The sequence below is a fragment of the Erpetoichthys calabaricus genome, chromosome 3, assembly GCF_900747795.2.
Source record: "Erpetoichthys calabaricus chromosome 3, fErpCal1.3, whole genome shotgun sequence".
Taxonomy (NCBI): domain Eukaryota; kingdom Metazoa; phylum Chordata; class Cladistia; order Polypteriformes; family Polypteridae; genus Erpetoichthys; species Erpetoichthys calabaricus.
The window spans coordinates 46,016,504-46,037,673 of NC_041396.2; the positions used below are offsets into that span (position 1 = coordinate 46,016,504).

At 36.7% G+C, this 21,170-nt stretch overlaps 1 protein-coding gene across 1 annotated transcript in view; it reads left to right on the forward strand.

Annotated features, from left to right (window-relative positions):
- nfasca (neurofascin homolog (chicken) a) overlaps nt 1–21,170 on the forward strand; it is a 198,795-nt gene that overhangs the window by 129,283 nt on the left and 48,342 nt on the right. Inside the window, exons 21-25 of the mRNA XM_051924556.1 lie at nt 1,615–1,837; nt 2,184–2,296; nt 2,922–3,132; nt 4,152–4,274; nt 6,590–6,763. Of these exons, the coding sequence (XP_051780516.1) occupies nt 1,615–1,837; nt 2,184–2,296; nt 2,922–3,132; nt 4,152–4,274; nt 6,590–6,763 (844 nt within the window). The remainder of the gene's footprint in view (nt 1–1,614; nt 1,838–2,183; nt 2,297–2,921; nt 3,133–4,151; nt 4,275–6,589; nt 6,764–21,170) is intronic.

Sequence of the window (21,170 nt, forward strand, 5' to 3'; positions counted from 1 at the left end):
TTAAGGATATAGAAAAGTACAGTGGATGTGTATTCCTCCAGGTCAATCTCTGTGCCCTGTACAGCCTGCCAAGCAAACAGTTCCCACTATGGGCATTCAAAGCAGTCCTGGAATTGTGATAAGGCTTTCTTGAGGCATATTTTTACTGTCTTTGTGATAGCTTTATTTCTTCAGATAAGAGGTCTGTATGCAGGCATCAGAAATAATGAAAAATGGTCAGAGTGTCCAAGGGGTGGAAGTAAGGAGGGTTTTGTAGGAGTCTTTTACATTTGCATATAATTTATCCAGTGTGTTTGATTCCCTGGTAGGGCACTGCACATGTTGGTACAATTTCTGGAGCTCTGTTTGAAGATCTGTCTGGTTAAAGTCCCCAGCATTAATGCAGGCATCATCTGGGGGAGCATCCTGTTGTTCACTGATAGTTTAGTGCAGCTGTGCCAGCGCTAGCTTAACATTAGATTGAGGTGGAATATGCACTGCAGTAATGATAACAACAGAAAATTCCCTTGGTAGATAAAATGGCCTACATTTGAGTATTAAGTATTTCAAATCTGGGGAGAAGTAACTCTGTATAGCAGTGTGGTTTGTACACCAGCCATTACTTATATAGCCCTTGCTCGTACCAGAGTCCACTGTCTTATGGGCTTGATACACTGACTGACTAGTTGGCTCCATAGCTAGGCCAGGAACTAGGTCGTTGAGCCACATCTCAGTTAAAATTAGCATGCAGCAATCCCTCATAGATCCTTGTGTATTGAGCCACAGCCTTAATTCTTCAAGTTTGTTGGTAAGTGTCCAGACATTTGACAGAAAGATGCTTGGTAGCAATGGCCTGTGTGGAGCCTTACGTAGCTGGGCCCCTACACAAGCATGCTGTCCCCACTTCTGCTTTCTTTCCCAACACTGCCTCTATCACCACCTCAGTAGAATGATAATCTGGGGAGCTGCTTTTATTCGGGCTGTCTCCATCAGGATACTACTGAAGTTGAAAGAATTGCGAAGAATATGTTCACAGCTTTGCCCAGTATTAAGCAACTCTGTGCAACTGAAAGAACAGTTAGCACTAGTGGTCTATAGCAGAATTAAAAGAACAGTTACATTTAACAAAAGAGAAACATTGAGGAGAGTGCAAAGATGCTGCATCCGGACGTGTCACCATGATGTGTGTATGCCAAGATGTGTGTACATTTGTACAAAATTGGATCTTTTGGAGAAAATGTAAAAAAATAACAAGGATTCATGTTTGATATATGAAAAAAGTAAAAGTGCACAGTGAAACAAGATACTAGAGTTTTATCTACAGGCCATAAAATGGCAAAGCCTTTTTAATCTGAAGGTGGATGCTGGCACACTGAAATATTCCAGTTTAATTTTAATATTAAAACTGTAAATGAAATCCATAGTCTTAGATGTATTTCACACATATGTATTGGCTATTTTTCCATAGCACCAAACATTAACAAACAGATGTTTACTGCAATTAGGGGAGGAAATTGTGTTGTGAAGATCAGATTTTCAGATAACATTCCTAAATCTTTAAATAGTTCTGTATCCGCAATATAGCTCTTACTGGTTAATTTTTACTCTTCAATCTGTTCACATTCCTCTTTACAGCCTGTGGTTGGAACTGACCAAAATGGACCCAACTTACGTTATATGGTTTGGTGGCGTCGAAGAGACTCTCGGGAGCAATGGAAGAACTTAACTACGCGCTATGAGAAGCATGTTATCTGGGACACAGACACATATGTCGCCTATGAAATTAAAGTACAAGCAATAAATGACTTTGGACCAGGACCTGAATCACCTATAGTCATTGGCCATTCTGGAGAGGACTGTAAGTACTATGAATACTGTGTTATTTACAAGGTGACACCGTTAAAATCAGTTCTTGGGTCATTATTCAAATTTTAGCTTTAATAGTAAATCTGTATCTGGTCAGAAATAACATTAAAGTGAAAGCAGATTATGTTAACAAATCAGGTAAACCATGAAAAACATTTGCTAGGAAAACAGATATTGTAATTCTCACAGAAGACAGGCAGTAAAATGTCAGATGTATGATGTTGTTTATGGTGATGTTATTCTGGGGAAGTCAGGTAAAGGCAGGTATCATAGTAAAATGTGGCAAATAGTACACACTAGCTGGTGCTCCATAATTTTTCAAATTGCTTATTTTCCAGACCCCAGATCAGCTCCAACCAACATCCGTATCCGGCCAGATAGCACAAGGGCTATCATTATGTGGAGTCCAGTCTCGTATGAAAGCGTTCAAGGAGAGCTAAAAGAATATAGGGTAAAGATGCTTCCAGAATTCCTTTTTTTCTCCCCTTCATCTTTAAGTACTTCAAAGAAAATGTAAAGGAAATTGAAAATTCATATATTCTCTTTAATGTGGCAATAGTTGCATTTGAGAACATTACATTAGAAATCTGGAATCAGGATTACTATATTTTTTTTTTTTTTTTTTTTCTTTATTTCGCCTTATACAATTTCTTGTATTAGGAATTTGGTAGTTTTCGCATACCCCTTGGGGTCAGAGCGCAGGGTCAGCCATTGTACAGCGCCCCTGGAGCAATTACAGGTTAAGGGCCTTGCTCAAGGGCCCAGCAGAGCAGTGGCCTTTTGGCAGTGACGGGGATTTGAACCGGCAACCTTCAGGATACCAGCGCAGCTCCTTAGCCTCAGAGCCACCACTCCGCCCACTATATATATGTGATATTGTTTAAAACATCAAGTTGGTTGTCATTATTTTGCTTATTATTTCAAGACTGTTTTCAATTAAAATTTTACTAAAATCTTCTTGGAGAATGGGTTGTGAATGACAAGAAGAGATAAATGATTTTGCTGAGTGTTAAAATCTGGGGCAGTATGAGTGAGTGTTTACATTCAGCAATTTAAATGTATCTTTTATTTTCCAGGTATACTACTGGAGAGAAAGTAGCAAGCTCAAAGGGCTGAGTGTATCAAGGGAGAAGAAGTATCAGAGTTTCTCAACTACAAGCTCCAAACCCCAGGGGACTCTAAAAGACCTCATTCCATATAGCAACTATAAGTTGTACATGGTAGTAGTCAATGGCAAGGGAGAGGGTCCAACAAGCACAACCCATGATCTCCAGACCAGTGAAGGAGGTAGCTCACATTGCATTTTCATTTTCAAGTCAATACATTTTATTAAATGAATTCTCTCCCCAAAAATTATATTTTTTCTATGTTACTTACCCTGTAGTGCTTATTGATGACTGAGAAAAAATGTAATTTCATATTTTCATAGAGAAAGAACATAAAGTTTCTGAAAGAATAGGACCCAGTGATGACCAACGCTGGACAAGAACAAACAATATCAAAATTGTCCATGAAAAAAATCTCATGTTATTCAAGTCACATAAACCACAACTCAAGTCATTCAGTCATATACTCACAAGTTGAGAAACACATTATTTTCTTCTAAAATAATGTTAAATGAAAAAAAATTCCAGAAAATGTAAGTTTTGCACTTTTGAATTGAAGTCTTGCCTCTCCTCTTCTTGGTCAAGAATCTTGTCTTTAATTCAAAAGCAAAATCCAGTGTGAAGGGGACTAACAATTTTTCTTGATTATCACTATAAACCACATGGGGCAAGTAACATATGAAAAAGTATCCTTTTTGGGTGGAGTATTCCTTTAAACAAAATGAAACTATGTCCAATAGTCGCTTTGCCTGTTCATTGTTTAGATGAAACAAGAAAGCGGTGGAAGTCCAAAGATAGATTGATTGATTGATTGATGTTTAATTTGCATAAATTAATATTTGAAAAAGAGCTGACAGGCATATGCAGAGTAATCAAAGTGTAGTGAAGTAGAGTATATTATATATAATGTGAAGTCTACCGAAAATAACATCTTGGTACATCTGAAATCTAATGAAGGTCAGTTTTTTTGGAAAAAAAGACAATCGAAATATTAGGTAATTCAAGTGAACCCATTTATGTAACAACAACAACTTTTATTTCTTTAGCACATTTTCATACAAATTGTTTTGTGTTTTTTCCTAAAAACTAAAATGTGTGGCATTTTACCAGGAGCTAAGATGTGTGGCAGCAAGCAATGAAGAAGGGAAAAAAATTGCAAAGTCCATGTTTTACCAATTCATTTTTGTCCTCTTGCTATAGTGCCCGGTCCTCCAAGGTATCTGCGGGTTCAGGAGCGAAATATGGACACGATTTACCTGGACTGGGATCAACCATTAGAGCCCAATGGGATTTTAACTGGGTACACTCTGAAATACCAAACAGGTAATTTATTGCATTCTAGTTGTTTTTATGTTTTAAACTTGTATTTCAGAGATCCTGAGTGACCATTTTTGTAAGGAAAATAATATAGCAATATAAAGTTTCAAAGGATATGTCTGTTGCTTGATATTGTTTAGAACTACAGCTATATGAAATCTATATGAAATAAGAATGGTGTTTCAGCTGTGTCAGTACTAATTAAATATAAACATGTAATGATAAGTTGTGAAATGTAAACAAGAGATAGATCAAGGCATGGTAAACAAGGGTTCCTGGGGCTTGGACCCTTCAATTAACCCTGTAGATCTCCTGAAAATCTTAAAATCAAAAATGTACAGATCCCTGAAAATACATTTTAAAAATGTTATCTATATTACTAAATGACAATTTAATTTATGCACGGCGGACGCACTGAAGCGCATGCGAACTGCGCCGCGGTGCCCCAGAGTCAAACGCAGCGGCTTCCCAGAGTCAGTAGGTGGCGCCCAAACAACACAACCTGTAAACTAAACTTGCTCTAATCCACTGTGCCAGCAGTCTGTGTGGCATGTTTGAATCACATAACGGTCATTCAGTAACAGAGAAACAAAAACGAGACCGTAAACTAAACTTGCTCTAATCCACTGTGCCAGCAGTCTGTGTGGCATGTTTGAATCACATAACAGTCATTTAGTAACAGAGAAACAAAAACGAGACCGCATGGATAAAAACAATAAACTGAGGCTCCTACAGCGCCCCAGAGTCAAACCCAGCGGCTTCCCAGAGTCAGTAGGTGGCACCCAAACAACACAACCTGTAAACTAAACTTGCTCTAATCCACTGTGCCAGCAGTCAGCGTGGCATATTTGGATCACATGACGGTAATTCAGTATTAAAAGTAAGTTCAATTATGATTCTTAAACGACGTCTAACTAACGACACAGCCACAGAACAACAAAGACGAGACCACATAGATAAAAACAATACACGGAGGCTCCTACAACGTGCTTCAGACACACCAGAAGCAAAGACGTCACGGCTCCACAGTGAAAGAGCTCAACTAATGGAAATACAAAACGAGCCCGTATGGATAAACACAATGCACGTCAGGTTGTACAGCCTCCCGAACGTGACCGCCCACACCACCGCATATACCACGTTCATTTAGTCATGTAGCCCTCCGTGCCCGGATCCGCCGCCATGGTCACTTCAGCATGCGAATCCGCCGCCGTCAGCAAACGACTTCTCGCTGATGACACAGCCATAGAAAAACAAAAAAGAGACTGCATGGATAAAAACAATAAACGAAGGCGCCTACAACGCGCTTCTGAAACACCAGAAACAGATGAGTCACAGCTCCAAAAAGAAACCGCTTTAGTACAAATATGTTTATTTAATTAAATGAACTTTCCCAGGACGCACCCACCCTCCGTGATATTTCATCCCTCCAAATATCGGAGGGAACAGAAAGTGATTGCCATTCTTGGATTTGCAATTCTTTCGAGAATCGCGGGCTTGCTAGTGATGTTATAAACCACTCAGTGCTCATTACTGAGTTTGCAAAAAAATATTGCATCAGCCAGTTGACTGCCCTTCACAGGTAGGGCTAGGAAAGCAGCCCTCTATAAGCTCTTGCTGGGTAGACAGGGTAGGACTAAGATCTTGAGTCCTGTTTGGTAGGTGTTTCCTGTTTCTTGTAACAATATGAAAATTAAGTAATCAGTCTCATTAGGCTCTTAGAGTACTGTGTTACTGTTAATTATTATTCAGTGCTTAAGCCTTTGGTTGGGTTGAATCATTATTCATTGTATGACTCAGTATTTCTTTATTGGTGCTCACTACACCATGCCCAAATATGATTTCAGAAAAAGGTCATTGTTAGTTTGTTTCCTTTTATTTTAGGCAAATTTATCCTGAAAATGGCTTGCTTCTGCTTTCCATGCTCTTAATTAACTACAGCAGCAGCACTAGTCTGTGACAAGGTGGCACAACTAGCTCTTGGTACACAATTAACTTGATCAGTATAAGGAAACAGCCATTTTAGCATTGCACACAACAGTACATTTTTGACAGAAAGTAACTGTCCTGCAGAGACAGATGCTGGTGAGAAGTGCAAGGCATTGTAGCTCTTGTTTGCAAAATGTGTATCCTTATACTTAAGATATCCAACGTGATAGCATTCTTAATAGCTAATAATTCAGTGTATTCCATAGTAACAGAGTAAGTGTCAAAGCACTATAAGAAATCAAATCAAGCTTTTTTCCTTACTAGAGATAATGTGCTACTGTTTAAATAAGCTTTAGGCTTCTTGCCACTTAGTGTCTCTGCCTGTTTTATAGTGAATGGAACCAAGGTGGGACGTATGCAGACTGAAAGCTTCCAATCAAACATAACTAGCTACACGCTACGCAAAGCTGACCGAAATGCACGCTACAAGTTTTATTTGAGTGCTCGCTCCCAGATCGGCCTAGGGGAGGCATATATCGTTGACGTTACCCAGTCTACCAATGAAGGTAAGAAGTGTACTTTAAAACTTAATGTCAACAGGCAAAGTATGAAAGAATTGTAGTTTAATTTTTTCTTAACAGTTTTACTGCTCATATTAATCAGTATGTGGTCATATCCTGTGGTTTACTCTGAGTCATGTACTGAGCTGTTAGCTGGGTACTGAACCAGCCATCTTGTACTTTGCAGTTGGCCTGTTTAGCCAGGAGGGGCTGAGTCCTAAGCATTCATTTTTACCAAGTGAAACACTGAGGCTGTAATAGACTTCATATTTTTTTCTGTTTTTTAGCAGTGTTTAGTGCAGATTAACAGAGTTTAATATCAATATTTGAATATGCTAAAGAAAAATTAAAACGTGCTGCTTATGTAGATGTGCTAAGCCATATTAAAATTGAAGCATTAATATTAATAATTTATGTTTGAAAGTTCTGGGTATTATACATATCTTTGATAAGAAGTAAGTTAAATCCACTAAAAATTGTTTAGATAAAACATTTAATTGATTGAATGTAAAATCTCTAGATAAAATTTGTGAAACCTTGTTAGTGACTGTGTAGTAAGTACCACAAACCAAGACTGTTGAACAATAATAAACATTTCATTGGATTTGATTTGATTCTTGTTCTGTGAGCAGATTTAAATATATGCAGATTTAATGACTTTTCAAATAAAAAAAATAGCTGTAAGTTTTGAAAAATATGAATTGAAATAATTTGAAAAAATAAATTGTGAATCTAATAATGGAATTAAAACAGTGGAATAAAAAAAATCAAAAAATATAAAGAATAATTGTTAATTATAATCAGATAATTTAATTAGAGCATTTCTGGAAAAATACATGCTTGATATTTGAGTGGTGTAGACAGGGTTCCTTAACTTGATTAGCAGTATACAATTAATGTTTGCAGCTACGGACTGTTAGGATAAAGTGCCAGACAAAAGGAACATGTCTGGAAAATTTACAAAAGTAGTAAACTACTAAATAAAGGTTCAGTATGTTTCATTCAATTATTTCTTCACAATTAAGTTATACTGTATATTAATTTGTCTCATGAAATTGTGTTTTAAAGTGAATCATTTTATAAATTAAAAAATATTTTTCACATTTTTGTGATTTAAAATGGGCTTCAGATGGTATATGCTGAGTATTGGAGTCATGAACAAGGCAAAAGGGTATGAGAGACCTCCAAATGACCCATGAAGCCAGCTGGGGCCTTCACTGACCTATACAGAACAGGCTCACCTGAACTCATATCAAAATATCTCACAAATAAGGGAAAACTGTCAAACTCCAGCTTGTAACAGAGATACGTTTAAAATAAAAATGTATTAATAAAATTAGGAAATAAAACAAAAATACTCAACAGAGCAAGAAAAGGATTTCCCTAAAACGTCATCCAAAAAAAATCCTGTTGTTGATCCAGTAAGAAAATCATAGGCTAACATAGCAGAAATTACATAAAATTGTGAAAAATAATTTTAAAAATAGCATAAAACAACAAATAAATTACAAGCCAGAGTCCAAACATCTATATATATAATTCACTAAGCCGCCGCCAGAGCGGGCAAGACACCCATGAAAGCACGCAGAGCAAAGCAAGACACCCATGAAAGCATGCAGGAAGGAGCCTTATATGGATTCTCTAAGCCGCCGCCAGAGTGGGCAAGACACCTATGAAAGCACGCAGGAAGGAGCCACGCCCACCACCTCTAAGACCATTGGATACGACGAAAACTCGCCGAGCCACGCCCACCAACTCGGACGCGACGCCTCGGAAACCACGCCATCATTTATGTTTGTCTGTGCTACAGTCCGCATGCAGCTCTGAGCCACATTGACTTTTCGGTTACGACGCACGACCGCGTGCAACATCGCAAACTGTTTTACACGCTATACACAGCAATTCGCATCCGCGACAAACATGCGTCTTCTTAGATGGTCCTGCAGGAACACGGAAAACGTTTCCCGCCCACCAAAGCAGGACCATGTAAGAAGAGGCATGTTTGTCGCGGATGTGAATTGCTGAATGCGGCGTCTAAAACAGTTTACGAGGGGTATCCCATTGGATCCTTAAAACAATCCTTTAGAACTGAGGTTAAAACACAATGAAGGAAGCAGTCTTTAAAAACCAATAAGCCCTGTGCCTCTGTTTCATTAGCGTCTCACCTGCTTCACCGATGCAGGCCCTGCAACAGTCGAGACGCTCTCTCAGCAGCTGACCTTCTCTGTGCCTGACTCCACTATAGGCTGCAACAAAATTATGAACGTATGGGCGCATTTTTTCACACAAGCTGTATGTGTGTGTGTGTGGGTGGGTTGGTGTTAGTTAGTTAATTAGTTCCTCGAAGGATTTCAACATTTAATATGCACAAGGGTAACACTGCAAAAGTAGCCCAAACCAGAAAAGACGGCTGGCAAAAAGTGGCCGACAAATTAAACGCGCATGCATTGTACTTACTGAAAGCAGCGTTCCGGATTTTGCAAATGTTCATTTCTTTCCCTCTGCTTAAAAAACATTTAAAAAGCGGCGTGATTATGCGGCATATACTACGCCGCGGCTTGGTATGCAGCATTTATAACAGTTTGTTTGTCGCGGATAATTTGCCTTTTACTATATAAACGCATGTGCATTGTACTTACTGAAAGCAGCATTACAGATTTTGCAAATGTTCATCATATGTAATCCACCAAGTCGTCTGACCGTGTGATGCAAACGACAGAGCACCGCCCAAGAACTCGAACCGCTAGAGAGACGCGCCCACCAACTCTGACAGCACCAACTCTAATACACCTGCCCGCCTGACTGTTGCCAGCATTCACCACAATGTGCTGGAGTGTAAAACCATCACAACTATCAGACGCTGTCTATATCTAAGAAGATATATAGATACTCATTATTCCCCGGCACGCGTCCACCCACGCTCTCAAGGCCATTCACAGTGCCTGCTCATGTGCTCGAACACAACAACTCGCCACACACAAATCTTGCTTTATTTGACTCAACACGGGAAACCTCACCCTGCCCGGATACAGGATTGACAGATTGATAGCTCTTTCTCGATTCTGTACGTGGTGTTGCATGGCCGTACTTAGTTGGTGGAGCGATTAGTCTGGTTAATTCCGATAACGAATGAGACTCCCTCCTGCTTAATAGTTACCCGATCGGCAAGCGGTTGGTGTCCAACTTCTTAGAGGGACACGTGGGGTGGATTATATATAGAAAACCAGCCGGAACCGCAAAGAACAATGAAACGACAACGTGGCTCAGAGGTGCACAGACGACAGCGACTCAGGTGAGGAGTTGGGGGCAGCAAGTCTTTGATAGGCTGCAACAAAATGATGAAAGAACCGGTGCATTTTTTTCACACAAGCTGGGTGGGTGGGTGTTAATTAATTAGTTACTCGAAGGATTTCAAAATTTAATATGCACAAGCGGTAACACTGCAAAAGCAGCCCAAACCTGAAAAGACGGCTGGCAAAAAGTGGTCGACAAATTAAACGCGTGTGCATTGTACTTACTGAACGCAGCGTTACGGATTTTGCAAATGTTCACTTTTTTCATTCAAAGCGCTGTCCACACAGGGAGGAACCAAGAAGCGAACCCAAAATCTTCCACAGTCTCCTTACTGTAAAGCAGCAACACTTCCACTGCGCTACAAGGCAGAGAATGCAGTTAAAGAATGCACCGGGCTCAATTTTATTTTCACTTCTGTTTGGACAACTGTGTCGTTCAGGAAGTGTTCACCCATCAATACATAATTATGCGGCGTATGCTACGCCGCGGGTTGGCTAGTGTAAATTAAAATCTTAAAATTTACATCCACTTTGAAATGGCAAAGGTTTCAATTTAAGAAAACGTGGCTTTTGTGTTTCTAATGCACGTTTGTGACAATGAAAAGAAATTTGAAGCAATACATTTTATTTTACATTCCATGGTACTAATTTTCTTTAGGTGAGAATACATTTTCCATTCACTTCTCTGCTTACATCACCCACCATGTATGGAATTTTGACATTTTATACAGGTGCACCACCATATGCCAGTTGTCTGCAGAAAAATGTGCAGAGCATCTGATTCATTGGCAAAGCTGTCGGTATGCACTGAAATCATCTTATTTGTGGAAACATTTAGAATTGCACATGAACACAGGAAATATCATCAAACTTGGATGAGAACATGGCCACCAGTGCTGTCCTTTAAACTTAATATTAAACTTAATATCTAAAGTAGCAACCGCCTTGTCCACAAACAATAAAAATGATAACAGATTTTTTACCTAGGCCATTTACATTGTGCTGAAGCTGATTATGATGGGCCTTTTACTGGTAATGTTTCCACCTGGCTTAGCAGTGCTGTCATTCTTCAAACAGTATCACAAGCAAAAGTAATATTGTAGGCAATGCAGTTTAAGCCAACTTTAATTTAAAGCTGATTATAAAGAAAAAGAAACAAAAATAAATAAATAGAAAGAAAGAAAGCTGTTTATATACAGAAAAATTGAGGAACACACTTTCCAACTCGATTTATACATATTAACCAGGGAGCACAAATATGTTGTGTTTAAATTGTGAACAAGAAAGGCTCTGTGCTCCCTTTTTGAAAATTATTTGCTTAAACTTATGAGCTTTTAGGTGTTTAATCAAAAGCATATCACAAATTGCTTTAACATTTGCCAAGACAAACAGCACACTTCTCAATGCACTAAGAAAGATATAAAGTAAGTGAATGTTTAATTGTGAAAAAACCTTATGAATTTATTAAGAAATAATACATTTTGAGAACAGTTATTCCCTGCTATCATATAGTTTTGCATTGTGTTTTCTGGTTAGTGGCTTTTTAGATGTCCTTGGCTGCTCTGTCAAACAATTGTTGACGTGAGCCAGAGAATTGCTATCTTTTGTAACTGTCAATACTGACATCTTTGTTCACATCTTCTAGAAAAAAGGCACCTACTTACCAATTGCAACAGCATGCGCTGATGCACATGTTTCCATTTTAATGTTCAGGATGAGCTAAAGGGATCGCTGATATTTCAGAATGGTATACTTTAATAACTGCATAGTAAAACAAATTTGCTTTTTTTACACGTTATGTGTACTGATGATCTCAAGATCTGATGGCTTCTCAATGTAAATACCAATTTGCTACTTTCACTTCCTCCCACAAGGAGCTCTTGCTTCTGTTCAAACAGTCCTAAGCAGAAGTGTTTAAATGTTTATTAAGCCACGTACAGTGGTAAATTCCTAGGCCTGGCTGGGGTCAAGGAAAATATATTAGAAATCTTGAGCCTGTTTTCCTTGGACCTCTGGACTGTCTAAGCTTTGTATTTTAACTGTCTCATTTTGTTCTAGTTCACAATCAGTTGGCTAGGAGTATATAATCACGGGTCCTATGAGACTCTCTCAAGTTTCCTTTTTTATGTTATGCCCCTTTACAGTCGTATCTGTGGTGTGTTAATAATACATACGTGGCCTGCTGTCACTTTCCTTTATCCCAAATCGGTTTCAGTGCACTCCCTGCCAGGACTCCCTGACTTATGCAGTTACCAGAGGTAACCCTTCATATCCTCTTGGCTTGTCATGTTTCTCTCTCTCTCTCTCATATATATAAAACATTGCTGTTAATGTGTAATTTTGGGTATCTATAATAAAAGAGTCTTGCATATGAGGAGCAAGGGCCATCTCAAGTTTAACATATTGTAGGTGGCACTGGGAATGCCAACAGTAACCTGATAAATCCCTAATGTTGATTTTTATAGCCAAACTACCTTTTCAATTAGAAAACAATACTTTACCCTGTATACTTCAGGGTATTTCTGTTAATCTTTCTGAAACTTGTAGAATGTGTTATAATTTGACAAGTGTTTAATGTTACATTTTTCTGGTCAGACTTGTGGTGGCAATTTGCTGAGAAGGACAAACAGATCACCCCTATCCTAAACACTTTTTTGAATGTTTTCTGAAGAATTGCCAGACACTCTTGTCCACTTCGAGAGGTATAATTCCTCCAGTGGGTTCTAGGTTAGCTCCCAAAGGGCAGTGCTTGTTAACCACCCATGGGTTGTATAAAGAGGCATTTTAGCTATATCAACTCTGGGAGTGTGACCTTTTTGTTAGAACATCAGACAATGAACCCTACTCTGCCATCAACAATATATATTCTTCAACAATTCACACAGACTTACAGTGAAATCCTTACTTATATGTGCAAATCAACATGCAACAAGTCAACACTCTCTGGCGCCTAATTAATGAGTATCACTACCTTACCTCAAAATATTTGTTTTCCTTACCTGAAAAATCTCAAAACAAATTTCTCATTAACAGATTTATTAACTAATATTCAAAAAACAAGAATGAAAAACAAAAAGGTGTATAAGAGTATATACATAACAGTCAAACTTGAAAGCAAACAAAACCAATCTGTGATCTTGAAATTGAAATCCAAAAACAGTGCTAAAGTCCATAAGCCAAAGAACAAAGCAGCAAAGCACTTATGTATATAGGCCTTGGGTGGGTCCCCTTATGCTCAACGTAAAGATAGCAAGATACATAAAACAAAGAACTGAGAAATACATAATCAACATAATAGAGTAACAAAAGGTACTAAATCAAGAAAACCATTACTTATAGAGTAGTCATAACATATAAAAGGAAATAAAACACAAACAGAATTTGCAAAAATAATATTTACAAGACAATTAAAAGGAAATGTAGAAAGAAAAGGCACTTGAGATCAGACCTGTAAACAGTGTCACCAGGCTTCTGCCTTTGTTTCAGGAATGTCCCACATGCAGGCCATATTAGGGAAAACATCATTACTTATTAATTGAATGTAGTTTTTGATCTGTAATTACTTCAAAATCCTCTAATAATATTACTAACATCTGATTGATCTGTAATTACTTCAAAATCCTCTAATAATATTACTAACATCTGATGAAACAGCATTCGGTCATGCAAAAATCTACTTGTCATCTTATTTTATCCCACTAGAAGAATCCTTTTTTTTTTTTATTTATTAATTTTATTGTAATCATTCCATACAAATAGAACAATTTATAACAAAAAAAAAATTGAAGACAAATCAAACCCCACCCCTGAGAAGGAGAGCTTAGCCAAAGGAGAATTGCTTAGGGCTTTTTAATAAGGCAACAATAAACAAAAGAAAGTAAGAAATTTATATAGGTAAATAAAAAATGGAGAAGGAAAATAAATGCGGTAATAGTTATTTCTCTTATTCTAAAATAATATTGATTAGATCCTGCCAGGTTTTGAAAAAATTCTGTACAGATCCTCTAACTGAGAATTTGTTTTTTTCCAATTTCAAATAATATAAAACATCGGTTTCCCACTGACTTATCAGAGGAGAGTTAGGATTCTTCCAATTTAACAAAATAAGTCTGCATGCCAAAAGTGTAGTAAATGCAATCACCGTTTGCTTGTCCTTCTTCACTTCAAGTCCGTCTGGAAGAACACCAAACACAGCTGTTAATGGGTTAGGAGGGATTGTGACCCCAAGGCTGTCTGAAAGGCACTTAAAAATTTTGGTCCAAAATGATGTTAGTTTGGAGCAGGCCCAAATCATATGACCCAGTGAGGCAGGAGCTTGGTTGCAGCGGTCGCAGGTTCGATCTTGCCCTGGAAACATTTTGGACAGTTTTAAGCGAGACTTATGAGCTCAATATATAATTTTTAGTTGAATAATTCTATGCCCACTAGAAGAATCCTAACCCAGCCACAGTAACTCCCTGAGAAAAGGATTTTAATTTTACTTAAAAATACAAAAGTAATCAAATCTATTTTACAGGAGAAAGTGTAAATACTATTCCTTTTGATATCTTAATAACTGTAAATAACTTCACCCTATTGGGCTCTCTGATGATACAACTTGCTGAACTGAGTAAATGACTTGCGCTGAGACTGAACTTAAATGTAAATGTATGGTATACAGCACTGATTGTAGCCTTAATTGATAAGTTTTCCTTCTCTTCCCATTTTCACAAATGATGATTAGAAACCAAGTGTGCTTTCCCCAATGCACTGCCCCCACCTGCCACACAGTATTCAACAGGCACATTAGCAAAACACCCAAATAATAATTGGTGCTTTCAGCATTTCCAAACCTTGTAGCCTTGCCACAATAGAGCATTTTGATCACAGCAGAAACCTCAATCATTGAAATAAATTCAGACAGCATCCTAAAGATTTAAGAATTTGTCACAGTCTTCTTTACTCTTCTAAATGATATTGTCTATGAGGTCCCTCACTGGGAAAAGCTTAGGTGAAGTTACCCCTTTCTGAATCATCTGAAGTTTCACCAGAACTTCTTTGAAACTATCCAAATGTTAATTCTCCATGCCAGTTCTGAGCTATTACCTAACTCCTGACTGTCATTGCACCCGACTCTTGTTCTTTGAAATGCAAGTTAATAGACCACATGGTGCCTGTGCCAAAATTTTTAGGTCTAACCTTGACTATAAAATATTAAGAATTATGTCCATCTGCCACACAGTTATTTTCAAGGGGCTAAAACCTTGATTTTCATCTTAAACAAAGCTTAATACAGCTGGTGAAACAGAAGATCTTGCTCGTGACAACCTCAGTGGAGTTATTGAGGTTCACATCTTTCTTATGGTAGACGGCATAGGTAAACTGATCAAGAAGATGTAATGACAGAAACAAAAAGAAGAGCAACAACATCTACTGATTGTGAAGCATATTGCACAAGCTGATGGCATGGTGTGATAGAACGAAGAAGAATGTTACCTGGAACCTTGATCTTGGGAGAATCAGAGGGGAGGGGGGAGGGAGCATGCGCTGAATACAGGTGTAAAGTATTTAAATATAGTAGTATATAATATTTAAATATATTTAAAATATACATATTGTATATAAACAAACATAAAAATATGCACTGTGATAGCTTGGAACATTTCAATAAGTAACTTTAAAAAAACTGCAAAACTTTAAAAATGGTTCATTTAAAGTTCATTTTTAAAAAAAGTTGTTTTAGATGTTTTGCTTTATCAAATATATAAGGTTAATGTTTAAAAAATAATTAAACAGGAGCAAAAATTGGATCATTTATCGGAGTTGTTGAAAGCTGAAAAATGGGCATTTTGGAGTAGGCTTGCCTTTTAACATTTGCCACTTCATTTTCTGATATCTAATATGCTGTGTATTGGAGCTGTCATATAGTATATTTGCATGTAAATATATGTGGTGGAAGTATACATCTGCTTATAAGTTTGTTATTCTTTTCATATAAGGATACAAATAAGCTGTTTTACATAAGATTCTTCATTTTAAATCTATTTCCTAGACTTTCTTTAATCATATATAATTTAATCAGACAGAACCCACTGTCAGTCTGTCTATTCATTGTCCTGTTGATGGATTCATTGTAGTATTAACAGCTTTCTTCCGCTCTGCTCTGAAGTGTTTTCTGTGTTTGCTTTTACATGTACTGTATATGTGTGTTTTCCTTTTCTTATCTCTCTGTCTTTCCTCCCTTCTTTCTTGACGATAGAAGAAATGACCGCCACAGGTACTGTTTCCCCTGGAGTAGGTAACAGGAAATGGGAATTTCATTTCATTTTTCTCCTCCTTGTAATCCACACACCACCACCTGGGAGGAAAAAAAGGGTGTGGCAAAATTTGGGTGTCTGGGACATCTTCATTGGGGTGAAATGGCAGTGGATCATGCCAGGGTGGTGGCTTAAATGTGTTAAAAGGCAGAATGGGCCCAGGGGAGCTATAGAAACCATGTGGCTTTCACGCTGAAATATCTGTGTGGAGGTCTCATGTTGCTAAAAAATGCTGCTTTTGCAATTGAAAGAGGATTGTAGGCTTGGTAAGAATTTTTCAAATGTTTTTCAAAGCAAGAGGAAACAAACTGCACATATACATTCATGCAGTTAAATTTCTTAAAAGCATGTGTGATTCTCTTCTGCTAATATGAAAAAACATTTGTTTTAGGGTCCAAAACTATACCCTATCTATGAATTTTCATTTTAAAGTGTTTGACATTCACAATAGACTTTGGACATTACCATGTCCATGTTTTTAACAGAAACTGATACTTTTTTTAAAGTACCATTACATTTAATGTTACAAATGACTATTACTGCTTCCTTAAATTGCACACACCAAGTGTCATCTGCAACAGTGAAAAAGATGACTTTCAGGATGCTGACCCTAGAGGCAATGTTTCAATGATAAAGTCAAATCTGAAACTGCATATAAAGAGAAAAGATTAAAATGGCCAAAATAAAGCACAAGCATTGGTCAGATAATGACTGGAAAAGTGTATTACAGTCAGCATCCTGGAGTCATCTTTTTTCTGTTGTAGAAGATTCTGGTATTTGGCATGTATTTAAGGAGGAAGCCATCTGATGGTCCTGTAAAGCATTTGTTTCTCAAACTGCAGACACTGATTGATGTTCTTATCCTCTCATGTAGCAGTGCATCTAGGTCTTCCGTCATCTTTTTTTATACTGGTTGGGTCTGGTTTTCCCTCTTCTCTCAAGACAGTAATAGACAACTTTGTATGGAATATTTAGTTTTTGGCAATTTGTCACATCGAATAACTTTCATTCTGCAAAAGAAAAAAAAACAACAACAAAAAAAATCATTTTAGGATTGTGACTACCTTTCAACCCAAGGAAAAGCAATTCACTTGCTTCAATGAACATAATAACAGTTTTCAGTTGTGTTAATACAATTACAAAGGTGGCCCTGATAGCCACTTATGTCATTTTTGAGTGAAACTTTATGATCATTTAAACTATTATCAAGTGCTTTATATCATCAGATTCAGTATTCCTCCATATGTATTGTAATATGCACAGAGTTAATAAAAGGAAAAAAAAAACAAACAAAAAAACAGAAATTAAATGTACACATTTTCATTAATAAAAAACATTTACATCATACACTAAAACATTTTGAGTAAAAAAAATGAAACCCACAGCGCCTTTTTGATGTCAATTCAAACCCCCAATATATATATAAAGTTGCAAGCCCATTTGTGGTTACTGGTGGGAATTGCTTCCTGCTTCTCTTTCTCTTTTCAACTTGCCTCTGGTCCCCATTGCTGTGAAGAAAAAAGTTTGAAGCTCTCAATAAATTAAAGACACACTGCAAAAATTATATCTTAACAAAGTATAAATTTATTATTTTGAATGAAACTGCTATATTTCATGTTTTTCCAAGTTAAATATCTCATCAATTGCACAGGTTTCTTTGATAACCAATTAGCATTTAAATGATTAATTAAGGATGATCTAATGAAGATAGTTTACAGTTAAAACACTGGAGTAAAATTGGGTTTTGCAATCATATGTGAATAATATATTATACATCACTTATTTCTTGAAGTAAATCCAGTTTGCAAACCTTAGTGATGCCTTGACTATATTTTTAAATCTATTTAACGGTATAGTGATTAAAAAAAGTATCAGTTTTTATCAAAATTATAAAAATGTCTGGGTGAGTTTGAACTTGTCAGTGCTAGTGTATACTTCTTCCACTAAAGTGCCTGACACAAGCAATAGAAGGAATATATATATATATATATATATATATATATATATATATATATATATATATATATATATATACATATATATAAACTGCCAGCTTTTGCCAATTATTGAATCCCTCCTGCTCTGAAAATCTTTTGTCTAAAGTGCCGTATCACCTCCCTGAGATATGATATCTGCTGAATAAGCTCGCTAGCTGCACTACAAGCCTTTTTTTCCCCTCTTTGTCACTCTTTTTTTCATGAATTCACCTCTTTGTCAACAGTACAGAGTGGAAACCCTCAGGGATCGAAAAGCATTGCTTTAAGTGACAGCCATTAGATGGTATGACAGTACACAGCAGCTCTTTAACAAGATGAATAGCAGCAGAGGTCTTGAATGTAAGCCTGCTGTAGAAAGGCTGGTGAAATCACCAGCTCCACAGCAAATAGTAATAAACAATTGCTTAAAAATGTTTCTTTGGCTTATCAGGCTGGCCCCTTATATATGCATTCACTGGGAAGGAGTGGGATTTGTGAGGCTGTTAGTTTGTTTAAGGAGGTGGATTAATTGCAGTGCATGAATGTACAGCCAGCCTGCTAGACTAAGGAGACATTCTTCAACTGTGGGATGCAGTCACTGTTTTGCAGTCTTTGTGACACTTTTATCAGTTTGTTCCTAGTTAAGAAATATTGAGCTGAAGTACCACTTCAATATCTGTTTGAAGTCTTTCTGCATCCTGAGATAAAGGAATATTTTTCTAGTCTTAGAGGCATTCAATAGGATCATTTATGCTGTGCAATTCTTTTTCACTGGTACACTATCCCTTTAGTAGCTTTTTAGCCTCATTACTGTCATATCAGCTCTTTGCACTCATTATGTACTGCCTTAACTCCTGTTTCTAACACCAATGTAAAATATTTAAATCTGGTACAGAATTCAGTCGGTGTCACTTTATCATTGCAAACCTAGAAAAATATACACTATCTGTGGCAGAAATTGCATTTCCCTGCATCTTATGGCATCTTTACAAATGCTGTACTTTTTGCTGCTGAACTTAAGAAAAATTCCATAATGCTGTCACTCACTGCTGAATGTGAATGTATGGCACCTTTTACCCCAGACTTACACTTCACTTAAAAAGATGAAACACATACAGTAACACAAAGGTCAGTCAAAGAAACATGTATGTATCAATAAAGCAGTATAGCTGCAGGTTTTCATTTAATATGTTGTTAGAATACAGTATGTCACATACTTTACATATTATGGGGTTAAATAGCTATGAGTTCATCTTTAGGAAATTAAAGAAACAAGGAATGATAAATGAGTGACTCTGAATGAAACAGCTCTGAAGTACATTATACTGCAGGTATATTTAAATACTCAGCCTGCTATAGAAACCTGCCTCTTGCTGTCATTAGGATATCACAGAAAACCAATGTCTTAAAATTCATAGTATTAAAATATTTTATATTGTTACAGATTACATTTTATGTTTACCTAAGAAATGGGAGCCTACTTTCTGTTTTTACACAAATTTCGATCCTTGACTGGCTGTTCTCTACTACTTCTCTTGTCCATTTGCTTGCTTCAAAGAATATGGCTGCATCTTGCCTGTTGTCGCTGATTTCTGCATTTTGATTGTTATGCAAATAGCTTGATAGTTAATTGTACTAGAGTAAAGGTTTCATATTTAAATGTTTTACCCATCAGAACTCACATTTAAGAATTAGTCCAAAGCAAGCCATGTCTCTCATTTTTAGTTGAAGGATAGTACAAATGCAGATGTTGATGAAAGTAATGTTGTGCAGTGTTTGTTGAATACTTAAATAAATGTCGTAGTCTTAAATATTAAAGATTTTTCACACACTTGAATAGCATTGAAGTTTTACAATTAATGTGGGATATTTTACACTTTGAGACCCACACTTAAAAATGGTTGCTTTCAAAAATGTTGTAATTCTTCAGTGTGATAATTTAACTGCCATCAAGGTATTTACATCCTCAGATTCAGCATTCCTCCTTATGCTTTGTAAAGTTCAACATAAAAGGTGAGCACAGCGTTAAACATGGAAATTAAATCTTTGCATTTACATTGATAAAATATTTACGGTAGATCATACACTGAAATAATGAAAACCACAGCTCTGTTTGTTGTGAAAAAAGTAAACAAATGCAAGTCAGCAATATATTACATCAAGTTGTAAGCTCATTTGTGAGGACAGATTGGAAAATGCTGTGAAAAAAAGTTTTAAGCTCACAATAAATTAAAGACATTCTCTGCAAAAATGATAAATCTTAACAAGTATAAATTTCATATTTTGAGTGAAGCTATCTCATGTTTTCCCAAATGAGGCTGTATATCTCATTTAGCATTGTGGATGCAAGATAACTGCACTTATTGCTGAAGTTGTTTAACTTAGATGTTAAGTTGAATTTCAAGAAAATTGTGACTTAAAGCTCCAATATGACCGAAAAGCGTGTTATAAACTGTAATGAGGAGCAGACTAGATGTTTCTTGTTTGAAGAACCAAACCTTTTTAGGCTACTTAAAATGCATTAAAATTAACTAATTTTATTATTTTTTTATTTTTTATATGTAGCTGTTTTTACTTAATCAGAAGTAGTCTAACCTAGTCAAATTTTCTTGCTGCACTGGTAGATAATTTTGCTTATATAAAGCTTTTTTTTTTAAATATTTTTTTTGTTACCTGCAAAGCATGTGTAGTTCATTGCCAGTATGCATAAAAGTCAAAGAAATAAATATCCAGATGTAAAATATGCAATGTGACGTCAAGCTTGGCACCTCTTTACAAACAATTAAGACAAAATCCTAGAACCTTCTTAGAAATAAAGGTCCACCATGAGGGCATTTCAGGTACAAAA